At 45.5% G+C, this 14,829-nt stretch overlaps 1 protein-coding gene across 4 annotated transcripts in view; it reads right to left on the bottom strand.

Moving 5' to 3' along the window:
• Positions 1-2,579: 2,579 nt before the first annotated feature.
• Positions 2,580-14,829, bottom strand: part of Abcc11 (ATP binding cassette subfamily C member 11) — a 61,530-nt gene continuing 49,280 nt past the window's right edge. For 2 of the 4 annotated variants that reach the window (XM_047528964.1, XM_047528963.1), the window contains exons 23-29: positions 13,015-13,104; positions 11,516-11,705; positions 9,515-9,674; positions 5,711-5,789; positions 4,984-5,097; positions 3,093-3,257; positions 2,580-2,968 (exon numbers count right to left, since the gene is read on the bottom strand). In XM_047528964.1, the coding sequence (XP_047384920.1) occupies positions 2,876-2,968; positions 3,093-3,257; positions 4,984-5,097; positions 5,711-5,789; positions 9,515-9,674; positions 11,516-11,705; positions 13,015-13,104 (891 nt within the window). In that variant the 3' untranslated portion in view covers positions 2,580-2,875. Of the gene's footprint in view, positions 2,969-3,092; positions 3,258-4,983; positions 5,098-5,710; positions 5,790-6,177; positions 6,182-9,514; positions 9,675-11,515; positions 11,706-13,014; positions 13,105-14,829 lie in introns of those variants that run through there. The other 2 variants (XM_047528965.1, XM_047528967.1) reach the window with 2 other exon arrangements.

The following is a 14,829-nucleotide window of genomic DNA, read 5'->3' as shown; positions in this document are numbered from 1 at the left end:
AAAGAGTTGACATGTGGGGGTGAGTTTCTATATATCTTAAGGTGATTGATTTCTAATGTAACAAACCATGCAGAAAACACAGTCTGCATGATTTCAAATTTTAAAAAGTAACAAAAATGCTTTTTATGTTGATCGTATTGGTTACATACATGTCAAAACTGACCAAATTGCATACTTCAAATATGTGCATTTTATTGTACTTCAATTTTACCTCAATAATGCTATGGGGAAAAAAAGAAATAGAACAAAGTTTTACCTTCTCTCAATTTTTGAAATGTCAAATGCTAATTTTTAAAACTTTCATTATAAAGTATTTCAGAAACCCAAAAGGTATAAAAGATCATTAAAAACAAACTAACAGGGCTGGGGATATAGCTCGGTGGTAGAGAGACTGCCTGGCATCCTCAAGGCACCACAAAACAAAACAAAAGGAAACAAAAACACACAAGTATACACTTACCGCTCAGCTTAAGAAATTAAATATTACTGATAATGTTTGTTAATATTACTTTTCAAAGAAAATCTGTTTATTGGAACTTGGAGCCAATAGTTCTCAAATTTGCTGCGATTTAGATGCTCCTAAAACTTTTTTAAAAATCCCTACACCCAGTTTCCACACAAATCAACACAATCAGAGCCACTAGGAGTGAACATCAATATTTCAAAAGCTCTAAGAGATTCCAACATGCAGGCAACTTTCAGAATTGTACCAGGAAGAGAGGTTGCGGCCAGAGGTGGGGACAGAGGCAGGTGGAATGGAGTCCTGTAGATCTGGTGGCAGTGGGCTCTATTTCCTGTCCTCTGACACTTTCCTTGGATTCTCTGTGGATCCTGCCATTCTGAAACCGGCAGGGCCTTTCCACATTTTTGGGAAGAAGCTGCCATCTGCTGGTCTACTTGAGGAAAACGCGACAGCTGCATTTGGCTGGACAAAGACACGTGGGAGAAGAATCATGGGTCACAGTGCACGGTTTTTAAGCGTATTTTCTCTGAAGTACTGCAGGTCATTGACCTACCACAGCTCTGGAAGGAAGGCAGGCCCAGGTGAGTGGCATCGTTTGCACTTGGCAACTCTCTGGCCCTGCAGAGGTGGGATGGCACAGAACAAGTGGGGCTCCCAGGACCCCAAAAGGCTAAAAAAAAAAATTAAGGATTGGGGAAGGTAATAAAAAAAAGGAATTTTTTAAGAGCGAAAGTAAATAAATAAATAAAAGCCTTCATTCAAAAGGAGAAGCAGGTGCCACCAGAGAATTCTAGGAAAGGTAAAATATGACAAGGGAGACCTGCCACCACTTAATCCCGGTGGCAGTTCATTCCTGCGGGGGTGGGTTTGCTGTTCTCTTTGTCTTGAACAGATCTTTCTTGCCTTATCCTCGTCATCTGAGTAAATGCTTGTTCATTACAGATCTCGGGCAACTGCAACCTCAGTTCCACCAGGAAGCCCACCCTGATGTCCCAGTCTCCTTCACCTTGTCGTCACCTCCTGGCCCTATGCTCTGGAACAACCTGTTTACTTGTTTACTGTTTACTTAGCCTCCCAAGATTCCAAATTCCATGAAGGCAAGGATATCATTATATCCCCAGCACCTATCCCAGTGCAAGAAACAGGGGGAAATATTGGTTCACTGAATTAGTTTTTCTTATGGAATTTTGGAACATCAGATACTATGATTGGAAGACAAAGGGAAAGTACTTTGAAACCTACTTCCCCCCAAGGATGAGGTCTCCCTAGAAGTAAATTGGAAATAGCTTCCTTTTCTACTTCTATATTATTGTTGGAAGGAGGAGGAGTATGTTATAAGTTAACTTTTTATTCCACCCATTTATGCTCCTAATCAGTAAACAAACATAATAGACAGGTACTATTTTGGTCTACCGAGCATCCACATCCATTTTTCTTTCATGTCGACATAGCATCCTAATTTGATTTTGGAGGGAAAAACAAAACAAAACAAAACAAAACAAAAAAAAAAACCTTGTACTGAGTCCAGATGATTCAGGGAATCATCTCCAGGCCCTGGCTTGGGTATGTGAGTGAGCCTGGAAAAGTCACTGTATTCCAATAGCTGGGGCTGGGGATATAGGTCAGTTGGTAGAGTGCTTGCCCAGCGTGCACAAGGCCTGGGTTCAACTCCCAGCACTGCCAAAAAAAAAAAAAAAAAGATAATTCCAATAGCCAAGCACACTTTGCTTGAATCATTAGGGTAAGAAGACCTGGAATGCTGAGCCAGTAGCTGGCAGCCATGTTGCCACCAAGAAGTGAAAGGTGACCAGAGACTGAAGCCAAATACAAGAAAGGAAAGGTGACAGAAGAGAGACAGGGTCCTCAAGACAGACATCCTTTCAATACTTGCACCCAATCCAGAACTTTTTCTGGACCTTCTTGTTATATGAGCCTATAAAGTACCTTTTCCAGAAGTCAGTGAAGGGAGTCTTTGTTCCTGGAACCGAGTGGATCCTAGCTGACACAGAAAGCAGAACAAAGAATGTGAACTTGTTTTCTCAGTTTTATTTTTTTACAAAATCAACACATCATTTGCAATACTTCTAACACAGATCAGAAAACTATAGTAATAAGCTTTAACACTATTGTAAAAGTATTCAGCATGAGTTTAAAAGAGACACATGATCACTTGACCCCATGGTATGAAACCATGCTGGGGATCTAAGTTTCAGGGAGTCACAGAGTGACCTATTCCAGATTTTGTTGCCTCAGTCCCCTTTTCCTTCCCAGTACCCCTCCCCACATGTCAGCCCTGTTTCCAGGAGAAGTGGCCATCTCTAGATGAGCAGGTCATAGACTGCAGGCCTCACAGCTGCCCCCATGCAATCCCCTGAGCTCAGCCAACAGTCTCCAGGCCGTCTCTACTTCCTCTTAGCTCGGTGAAGAATGGGCTGTTGTCAGCAGGGCTGCAAACAATGACCCAGGTTGCTTCTGCAGGACCTCAGGTCTGTCAAACTCTACGACCTGGGAGGTGGAGAAAGAAGGGGACAGGGACACAGCCAGTTCACTGCAGGAGAATGCACAGGCTCCCGTGTAGCAGCCTAAGCATGCATTCAACCTCGCGCCAGCCCAGGGACGTGGCTCTCACCTTCCCATTGTCCATGACCAGAATTCGGTCACAGTTTAGCACAGTGGTGACACGGTGAGCAATGACCAGCACTGTGCAGCCCTGAAAGGCTTCACGGATTGTGCGCTGGATCAGGGTGTCAGTCTCCATATCAATGGAGGCTGTGGCTTCATCAATAAAGACGATCTGGTGGATACAAAACAGGGGTGAAGGCAGCCTCCTCGGGCCCCAGAGACCTGGGCTTAGTCCTTGGTTCTACCTCTAATTCACCAGGCCTCCATTTCCTTAGCTGCCAAGAGAGAGAACTGAGCTGGTTCAAAACTCACTTTACGCTCCAATTATTTCTTACACTATGAAGAGAATGACAGGTCTCAACCAAGAACTAACTATATCTCAGTGATCACAGAATTAAGGGCTTGGAACTGAAGATGGACTAACTAAATGTGTGTGTGTGTGTGTATATGTGTGTGTGTGCGTGTGTGTGTGTGTGTGTGTGTGTGTGTGTGTGTTGCTGGGGATCAAACCCAAGGCCTCATACATGCAAAGCATGCACTCTACCACTAAACTACACCCCCAACTCCCAGAGACAACTTCTTGCTTTATTGATTGCCTTCCCTTTTGCTTGAATTAAAGTAGAATAGTGTTCCCCAAAGGGGGTCAGGAACACACCTCAAGAGGCACATGGGATGAACGTAGCCAGTATATGAACAAGCATCCTCATTAGTCTAACATTTTGGTGATGATTCACTAACAAAATGCATTAAAAAACTGTAACTAGCACAGAAAACATGATTTCACAGATGTTACTGGTCAGGACAAGGCCATTTTTGAGAATGCACCATCGGCAAATCATATGACAGGTGGGTTGCAGAGATGACAAAAATCAGAAAGTGATGACTCAAAATTGGGAAGCAATATAGAGGAAGCAACTTCAGCACCAAGTGACTAAGTAACTGTGAAAGAAGGAACTGAGAAGTTAAGAAAGTGCTACAAACGTATTGCAAATTTTGTTGTTCATCTCTCTGAGGAAGAGAAAACTCTTCTCTTCTGCCACTTTCTCCCCCACTACAAGCCCCACTAGCTCTTTTCTCAGTTCTGACAGTTTGCACCCACGTTTTTTGCATTTATCATTAACTAACCATGGTTGCTGTGAGTGTGTGGTGCATTTGTGCATACCTCTGTGTACACAGGTACGTATGTGTGAGCATGGAAGCAGTGTGTGTATGCGCATGTAAGAGAGAGAGAGAGAGAGAGAGAGAGTGTGTGTTGCCTCACGTGTGACAGAGCTCTGTTCCTGGCTATCCCAGGTAATGAAACTATAGGAAAATTATCTTGGAAACTTTGAGAAACATGGTTACATCAAACTTTTTGAAAATATGGAGTTAGTGCTGGGGAGGTAGCTCAGTGGTAAAGCCTATAAAGTCTGAGCTTTGCATGTGCAAGGCCCTGGCTTCTATTCCCAGCACCATAAAAAAAAAAAAAATTTTTTTTAATTTTTTAAATGCAGTTTTGCCCCAGAGCAGTTGTCCTGTGATTCCTGATTCTAGCAAAGGCAAAAAGAATGTCTTGCATACAAGTTTCAAGAAGAATGTCCAGTAGACAATTTTTAACTCACAGGCTTCTAACCTATCGCCTTCTTTAGAGAATAGGGCATTCTAACTTGGTACCAGTCACCACCATTTTAGTGGGACATCAGGGTCTGAGGGAGCCCAGGCTGAGACTCTCCCCGCAACCACGCCTCACCCACAACACAAACATGTGTGAAAGGACAATCAGCAAAACGAGGGGGACTTTGGATTCCAGCAGAAAGAACGGTGACCACTGCTCTGTGATAATGGAGGAGGTAACAGTGCAGGTTCACACCCCAGGTCATCTGCAGCTCCTTATGGCCACTCGGTTGTGGCAGTCTCACCTTGGAGTCTCGAAGAAGGGCTCGAGCAATGCAGAGCAGCTGCCTCTCCCCCACGGAGAAGTTTCCGCCGTTTTCCACCACTTCTGCATACAGTCCTTGGGGGAACTTTGAGATCTGAGACATGGAGGCAGGAGAGACCAGACGTGGGTCACTGTGGGTGAGACTCATGGGCTTTCCGCAACGCTCTCCCCCCACTGCACTCAAGCCTCCCGTCTTCTTGGTCCTTAGCAGCACCAGCTCACTGTCATCTCAGAGCCTCTGCCTAGGTAAGTTCCTGTACCTGGGATGTTCTCTCAAAGAGCTTTCCCCAGCTGCCCCCTCAGTATTTGATCTCTGCTCAACTGTCGCATCCTTAAAGGTTTCTCTCCTGGCCACCCTATCAAAAGGGGCTTCTCCCCTACTGGAGTTTCTATTGGTCCCTTTACCTTCATGGCACTTGCTACTACCCGAAAGTAGTAGCAAGTAGCATTTATTTGTTGTCTTTACTACCTGCAGAGTATAAGCACCTGGAAGGCAAAGACATCATCGGCCTTGTCTTTGCTGTGCCCCCAAACCTAGAACAGTGCCTGGCACATTGTTGGTGTCTGAGCCATTGGCCTTTGTTTAGGAATTCCAAGTCACCTGGTGAGATTATTTAAACCATGACCCAAAGCAATAGCCTCTGAGATACCTTATGAAGGAAACCCCAAAGGACTGAGACCAAGAATTGGACATTGGGTCTACTTACAGTCTTGGTCAGGAATATCTTCTCCAAGACATTCCAGATCTGCTCGTCTGTGTGACTGTCAAAGGGATCTAGATTGAATCTGTCATATGAGAGGAAGAAAGAGGTTCAATGACCTCACCAACCTTTGAGCACTTTAATTATATACACAGTAATTACCAAGAATGGTTAGAATTAGATTATTTGGTTTAGAGAGTTCATGGAACAGCCAGGAGCAATCATTTCTTGTATCTCTCCGGCACCCAGTCCTTCTGTAGGCAGTGCCCCTCAAGCTGTGTTAGGACACTACCTCCTCTCGAGCCAGGTGTTTCAAACAGGGCTCCCCCATCTGCCCCAGGGTGGAGCCAGCAACCCAAGTATCAGCCAATCAGCCCAGGGCAATCCCTGGACACTGATTAGTCCTGGCTTGGAAGGTAACCAATCAGAGCACACCTCAGGACTTTAAGGCAATCACAGGAAACAAACCAAACAAATCTGTAACCATCTTGCCTCAGGAATAGGACACATGGAGTCCCCTAGGGTCCTCAGGTAGACCTTGAAAATGAAGTAAAGGCAGAGCCAGGGGAAAACTGGGTGCTGGAATCCAACCTTGGGCTTCCCAGTATTATGAATTAATTTGCTTAAACCACTAGAATTTGGTTGTTTTGCTTTTGTAGTAGAATATATATGACATAGTATTTGTCTTTTGAACCTCTAAGTGTAAAATTCAGCAGCAGTAAACACATTAACGATGTTGTATAACTGTAACCCCTGTCTATACCCAGGACTTTTCATTATCTACGACAAAAACTCATACACATTAAACAATTCCCCCTTTCTCTTCACCACCCCACTACTTCCTAGTAACCTCTATTCTACTTTCTAGCTATGAATCTGCTCATTCCAGCTGAAAGACCCAGAAAACCACTCTGGTGCAAGAACTCACACAAGAGATTTTAATAAGCAGATGAACAGAGTATCTGCCCTTAAGGGTAAAAGAGAAAGAAAGCAAATGGCAGGGAAACTATTCTTAAGTAGTGGAAGTTTGCAGGCTAATGGGACCAATGACTGATGAGGAAGTTAACAATCTAGATTGTAAAATGGTGTGTGTGCGGGGGCAGAATCAGGGGAGAAATGACTGCAGCCTTGTTCCTTCACCAGCTACCTCATATAAGTGGAATCATGTAGTATTGGTCTTTCTGTATCTGGCTTATCTCACTTAGCATAGTGTTTTCTAGGTTCATCCATGTTGTAGCATATATCAAAATTTCACTCTTTTCAGGGCCGAAAACTATTCCACTATCTATGTATTTATACACCAGGTTTTGTTTATCCCATTCATCTGTTGATGAACGCTTGAGTTGTTTCCAACTTTTGACTTTTGTGAATAATGCTGCTCCTAACATGAATATACAAATATCTTTTCGAGTCTGTCCTCCACTCTTTCAGGTATATAACTAGAAGTTAATTGCTGGATTAAATGGCAATTCTATGTTTAATTTTGTAAGGAATCACCAAATTGTTTCCCCTGGAGGCTGCATGATTTTGTAGCAATATTTAAGGGTTCCAGATTCTCTACATCCTCACTAACACCTATTTTTTTTTTATTATAGCATCCTAGTAAGGGTGAGGAGGCAGCTTATTGTAGTTGCATTGGAATTTCTGTCTCTTGCAGTGAAAAGAATCCTTACTGGTTATCCAGGCAACTAACATCAGGTTGGGATCTATACAGTCTTTAGACCCAGTGAGGTTTGCACTTCGACTCGGCACAAACATTATAAACATTTCCCTGTTGTGCACACACACTGCCCTAAGTGACACCTGCTAACCTCTGCTCTACCTGTCCCCAGTTCTGGCAGCCACACACACTTCACACATAGAGCTAGGCTGAATTGAAGAAGCAGCAGGTACAATGACTGACTGGTTCGTGTGACATTTGATAGTCTCCAAAGCATTTTCACAGACAGACTCATTGGATATCCCCTGCCCTCAGATGGGTATACCCCTTTCATTGATGAGGAAAATGTCTTGTTCACCATGACAGCATAAGTCAGTATGAGAGCCAGGATGGAATCAAAGACTGAGACAGAATCCTAAGGAGAGAGAACCCAAGACTCCTGGATTTCAGTTCACATTTCTGCATGTACCCAGGGGGAATGTCACAGATTATGGATTTAGACTACCTGGGGGGCTATCTCATCTCCACTTTTACTTGAAGGTCCTTAAACAAATTACCTTTCGCTGGGTGTGGTGGCGCACACCTGTAATCCCAGTGACTCTCGAGACTGAGGCAGGATGACTGCAAGTTAAAACCAGCCTTAGCAACTTAGTGAGGCACTAAGCAACTCAGTGAGACCCTGTCTCTAAATAAAATACCAAAAAAAGGGCTGGGGATGTGGCTCAGTGGTTAAACACCCCTTGGTTCAATCTCCAGTACAAAAAAAAAAAAAAATTACCTTCCTAATTTTAGTTTTTTTCATCTGTGAAATGGGCAACATGAAATAACCTCTTAGGATTATTAAGACAGTTAAATGAAAAAGTACATTAAAGCATATAACTGACCCATATAAATGATCAGTGAATGTTAGCGTATATTTTTACTACTCCTTATGCCAAGGCACAGCCAATTGAATAGCTAAGTTCTACCTTAACATAGGGATCTACCACTAAATGTTTTATCATTCCCTGCATCAGTGCACATATTGCTCACTGTCCCTGGAAAGACTTCCACCTGTTTTCCTGCCAGGCAAGTTCCTTGTTCTTCAAAATCCTACTCAAATATCCCCTCATCTGTAAAGCCTCCCTGGATTCACTACAGCAGTTACTCATCACACCCTGGCTCCCTGGGCACTTTATTCATCTCTGATCTAGCAAGTGCCTCCTTCTAATTCTTTAGGTCTTACACCTGTACAAAACCATCTTCCCCCAACTACACTGAGCTCCTGGGGAAAAAGAGAAAATGTTCATTTATCCAAGTGTCCCCAGTATCTAGCACAGTCAGAAGCATAGAAAAGGCAAATGAAATGCACAGAATGAATGAGTTTATCCTCTTGCCTCTAAAAATACCTCTTAAATATCACTGAACTATGGGGGCCTGGCTTGTTTTTAATGTACGGGTCTTCCTTGGTCTCCGTGTGTTCCTTCACAGCTAACATGCACTGTCAAGGGCTCGGGATGTAACTCAGTGGTACAGCTACATGAAGACCTGGGTTCCATCCCCAGCACTGCAAATAAATAAAGTGCACTATCAGGTAAAAACACTAATTTGGATAAAGCTTGGTCCCCGGGTCAACTTCTGGGACGTGGAAGGCATGAAGAATCTGCTGAAAGATTGGGCTCTGTGTGCTTCACTGGCTGGCCTGCCTAGATCCTTTCTCACTCCCACTGCCCAGAATGTGCCCCCTGTGTAGAAGCACTTGCTAACAACCACCCCAGAGTTTTCTCCAGTGGTCCAGGGGTTGAGAGAAGAGGGTAAGTCACATCTGGACACAAAAGAACAGGGTAGCCACAGTGCAAATCCTTAATGGGGGACCAAATTCTGACCAATCCCATTGACCTATTACAAAATGAAAGCGTGCCTTGTCTTCATTTAGGACATTATGGTTTACAACAGACTCCTGTCTATTTCAGAACTTCATTCAATCCTCAACAACACCTTAGTGAAGTGGACCAGGTAGACCTGACTGGCGCAAAATGCCTAGGAGAGATAGGAGACCCAGAAATTGAGGCATTGTTAATTCGAGGCAGACAAGTGCTAGAATCCCCGTCCTGTGACTCTCCCCACAAGGCTGGCCTCCACACTAGGCTGGCCTCCAGCTTAGCACTTGCCTGATGGTTCCTGAGAACAGGACTGGATCTTGGGGGATAACGGACAGCTTGGACCGCAAGTCCTCCAGGCCAATGCTGCAGATGTCCACACCGTCCATAAGAATCCTGCCTGCAGTGGGCTCCACCAGACGGAAGAGAGCCACACCCAAGGAGGACTTCCCTGTAGGACAAGAAATGAGTGGAGCACCAGGAGACGTAGAGGTGAGCCCTGGCATTTGCACCTGACCTACTCCCCTCCATGTCCCATGAGAGGGTAAGAAGGCTGGGGTCTCTGCTCCAAAAGGTTCCAGTTCCGAGCAGCTTTCTTAAAGCCCAGATCAACGGAGCCCCTGGATCAAAGTCAGCCAACACATATGCTTTGTTTCACACACATAGCGTTACAGTTAATTTTAAAATTTCTTGCTGGCATTTAAAAAAATCCCAAAGATCCTATAGACAGGAATTCAAATTGCATGTTTCTCTTGAAACTATAGAAATGGGAGCCCTGGGCCCATATCCCCTAGGCAACAGGGAGCCAGGGCTGAGAGTGTGCATCTTTCAGAAGGAACAGGACTTTCAGATACACCACTCCACCCTCCCCACCCCACCCCCCACATCACACCCAGACCCTTTTCACTCATCTGTGGTCAACAAGGCATTGAGTTTTCAACCCTTGTGCTCAAAGATCTACGAGGATAGAAGCCATGTGCCTTGTTTCCCTTCAAATTCTGCTAAGGTTTGGATCTGGAATGTCCCCCAAAAGCTCATGTGTTGGACACTCCGTCCCCCGTGCAGCAGTGTTCACAAGTGGAACTTGGGAAAGTGATTGGATCGTGATGGTTCTGACCTCATCAATGGATTAATCCATTCATGAGCTCATAGCTGAATGGGCTATTAAGAGGTGGGGCCCCATTGGGGGAAGAAGTGGTCACTGGCGACGGGCCTCTGGCCTCTTGTGTGGGCTGGCTTATGCTCTCTCTCTCTCTCTCTCTTTCTCTTTCCTGGATACCATGGGGTCAGCAACTCTGCTCTACCACATGCTTCTCACCATGACGTCCAGCCTCACTAAAGGCCCAAAGCAACAAAGCCAACTGACCATGTATGTATGCCAAAGTAAAATTCTCCTCCTTTAAATTTATTTTCTCAGGTATTTTGTCACAGCAACAAAGAACCTTCTAATGTAAGTTCCCAGGCATGTAATAGCTACTCAACAAATATCTACTATATGAACATAGTCAACTGCACCAGTACTGAGAGCTCCTCTGGGACAGATCCCAGCCCTCACAGGCCAACTGGCATGTAAAAAGAGCAAGGGAACAACACATAAAGAAATACTGCTGGAAGTCCTTCCAAACTGCAGGGTTGAAAGGTACAACTGAGGAGGTAGAGACCCATGAAGGCTCCAGTCACCCTGGACTGTCCAAGGAGTAAAGATGGTGGCCAAGAAGCAAGTCTGAACTGTGCCTTTGAACAATGTAAAGTAACGTTTGTACCAGATCTCCCAAAAGTAATAGGAGGATAAGGACAAGAGAGAAATCAGGAAGGAGGAAGGACAGGGGGAGGAGGGGAGGAGGAGGAGGAGGAGGAGACCGATGAGAGGTTCAGGAAGGAAAGGCAGGAGGGAAGTAAGGACAGGAGGACCCAGGTAGGTGCTACTCTGCCCTGCTCCTCACTCTGGCTGAGGTCCTGCACTGTCTCCACCTGAAGACACTCCATTGTCCCCATGGTCCCCACGGTCCCCGCTCATCCTTCATATCTTAGCCCAGACCTCTGTAACTCAAGCAACACCAACATCATGACCCCTAAAACACCACCCTGTTTATTTCCTTCATGGCGGCCACTGCAACCTGTAATTATCATCTTTGTTTCTTTATGTGATGATTCATTGCACATCCATCTCCTCCACTGGAGTACCATGACCTTGGTTTTGTTCACCAATGTCTACTTAGCACAGGGCCCAGCACACGCCCTGAAGTGATCAAAGGAGAGGATGTGGATGCTCCCCAGGAATGCTCAGCTCACCAGAGCCCGTTCTTCCCACGATGCCCACCACTTCTTGGCCACCAATGGTCAGGTTGATGCCATCAAGGACAACAGGTGTGTGGTCTCTGTATTTCATCTGATAGTTCTGGAATGTGATTTCGCCATGCCTTGGCCACCCAAGGGGACAACATGTGCCTTCCACATGTAAAGGTGCCTCAGAGACACACATCTTGTTTTAAAAGAAAGAAAAAGAAATCAATGGTTATGATTAACCTCTGTCTACCTCTGCACAACTGTCCTCCAGTTGCTGGGCATGTGACATGCCCTGGCCTGTCCTGCAGCATAGTCAAGCCACTGCCATGTGATGAGAAGGACACTCTTAAGAGGAACATCCTCTCATTCTGTACCTACCTGAAATGGGCATGGTTTGTCCCGGAAGGATAAGAAATCCATCTATCTAGCCCCCTCGCTGTTGACATAGGGCACTTTTCCTGATTTATCATGAGGCTTTGAAAAACTAGAACCCAGAAAAAAAGCAGCAGAAATAACTGACCCTTATGTTTTATAGCTCAGAAACCTTGCTCACTCTCTCCATCTTCATCCTACTTTACAGACTTTGGTAGATGCGTTTCACGGGAAATGAAGCTCCACAAGTTAAATGACTTGAGAGCACATTTATGAGTGGACCAACTGGGACCCAAAGCCAGACCTGCCTACCTCCAAGCCCCTGAGACTGCATCCGCTGCATGTCCTAGGAGGAGAGAGCACTAGAGAAAAGGCAGGGTCACCTGGCTGCAAAACCATGGGTCCCCACGGCTGGTGCAATGTCACAAAAGAGCCCCTTGGCATTAAACCAGAGCCCTGCAATTCACAATGTCATCACAGGGGCAGGAGACCCAGCTTTAGAGGGCTCTGCCAGCTCCAGGCTGTGTCATCTCAGGAAGCAAGGCGCTCACTCTGGGCAAGCCTCAGTTCTTCATCTGGATAATGGAAATAAGAATTCAATGGACCTCATACACTTGTAATTTCATGAGAATTTGCATAAAGGGACCAGCAGTGCCTGGTCCATGGAAAGGGCTCAATTTTGATAATATTATTGAGTCTTTGCTATGCTCAATGAAGAAGATACTATTATCTTTCCCATATCAGAGACAGTGAACAGAGAGTGTAAGTTGCACAAGGTCACACAGCTGATTTAAGTGGCAAAAATATGAACTTGAACTCAGGTGATCTGTGATTTTAACTACTATGACATAAATAGAAGCAATAATGACAATTGCCATTATTGTATTTGGGCAAACCTCTTTTCTCTAAGAAGAGCAGATTATTCCCTGTATACCCAGGGATACTGGAAGATGTGGTCAAAATGAGCCAGCAGGTACAGAAGAGCTTCAGTAGTCCTGGCGAAGAAGGGTCAGGAGTCCCCCTGCTTCCTGGGAAAGTCTCAGCGCCCCACGAGTAGGAAGGACTTGCAGAGGTCGGAGAAGTCATGGCCCACCCTGCAGAGCTCCCACACCAGCCCCGGACCCACAACCCACCTTTGCATAATGCAGCATCCTCTCTGCAGCCAGCAAGTGCGCCTCTGTCTCTGAGCCAAGCCGCACAGTGACCTGGAAGCTGGATGCCAGCTAGAAGGAAGGAGAAGGCTCTAGTGGCCAAGAGGCTGCTGGGGAGGCTCGGGCCCTCCATGCTCCTGAAAACCATGGGCTGCCACTGCCCCTGAGCAACTCCTCAGTGCTAGTTAGTTTCCCTTCAAGAATGGAGCAGTCTCCACTGGTGCCCCGCCAGCCATTTCTGAATGTAGCTGCCACCTTGGCGAAAGCTCCACGTGAGGCTCCATCCCCCTGAGGCTGCTCCACCTTCAGCACCCTCCATGTGTCCCTCTTCTTTCTGCTCAAAACCCTCACCCAAGCCACAGAAGCCCACACCACCCATACAAAGTGCATCCCAGACACAGAGGAGCAAAGACTATTGAGATCCCTCAACTCATGGGGAACAGGAGCTGGTAGATAAATGCCCCCATCTCTACAGCCTTTGGGGAACAGTCTGTATGCTTCACAGGAGATCCCAGTAGAGTTGACCCTCAGTAACCTAGAGCAGGGACCTCGATGACACTCCATGATGGATGACCCTCCCTGTCTCACTCTTCTGCTCCCCCGATTCTGTTTCCAAGTAGAATCTCTCAGATAAGCAACACCCAAGTCCTGGATTCAGAATCTGCCTTCAGGAAACCCATGCGAGGGAAATCTGGGGATTCTTAGGAATTAGAAATAGGAAAATAGGGAAACTGAGGCCAGAGAAGATGACGCACAGAATCATCTGGAAGCTGGAGGCAGAGCTGCGATTGGGAATTCAAACTTTATGTTCTTTGTCACCCAGTGGGCAAACAGGACATGCAGAGGGTGTTGAATGACAAGGTCATCATACTTGCATTCAACACACTGTGCCAGGTGCTCAGCAGATGGAAAGACAGACAAGTCGACAGAGACGGGCAGTGCCGAGGGATTCCTCCATGACAGATTCAGCATGGAGCGCCACAGGGTTCAACAGAAGGGGCTCCCAGACAAGGGCCACCAGAAGGATTCCTAGGGGAGTTTAAATTACATGAAACTGGACTTACATTTTTAAGGAAAGGTAAGATTTAGAAGCTAAAAGTTGGGTGGAGAAGTAATTCCAAACTGAGGGCACAGCCTACGTAAGTCCTGAAAGTAGGAAAGGAATAGGATACATTCAGGGACCTGCAGGCTGTCAACAGTGAGTGGAAGGAGAAGAAAAGCCTTCTATAAGTCAGAGAAGGTAGACACCACTTGAAACAACACTAAGTTGGAAAAGGAGATCCAGTCACCAGTATGTCACATGCTACTGCTTGTCTTGCCAGGAGACCCTCCATTACGTTTTGTTTTCTGGCAGCCTTGTGCTTCAGGGAAGTTTGGTTAATCCAAAAAAAAAAAAAAAAAAAAAAATCATGTCAATTCTACTACTCTTGCCAGTGATTGCCTTAGGGATGGGCCCATAATGCCATTCTGGACAATGAAGTATGAAAAATTGTCAGATTAGAGCATTCTGGGAAACTCTTCCATGTTGGTAAAAAGGGATGCATGGGGAAAAGTTATCTCCCCTCCAGCCTTTTACAGCTGTTTTTGTGTGAGAATGTGTTGTTTGGGGCTGTAGCAGCCACTTTGTGACCACGAGTAGACAACCCTGCAGACAAAAGTCAGGTTGTAGATTACAGAGTAGAAGGGTAAAATGATTGTGGGTTCATGCTAGGCCACTGAATCAACCAGTGAAGAAGAGCCCGACACCAACCTTCTGGTTATAACAGAGAGTAAGTTTCCAGATGATCGAGGTCATTT

Source organism: Sciurus carolinensis, chromosome 16 (assembly GCF_902686445.1).
Source record: "Sciurus carolinensis chromosome 16, mSciCar1.2, whole genome shotgun sequence".
NCBI classification, from domain to species: domain Eukaryota; kingdom Metazoa; phylum Chordata; class Mammalia; order Rodentia; family Sciuridae; genus Sciurus; species Sciurus carolinensis.
The sequence above is the reverse complement of the archived record's forward strand: the minus strand, read 5'-3'. Positions and strand labels throughout refer to the sequence as shown.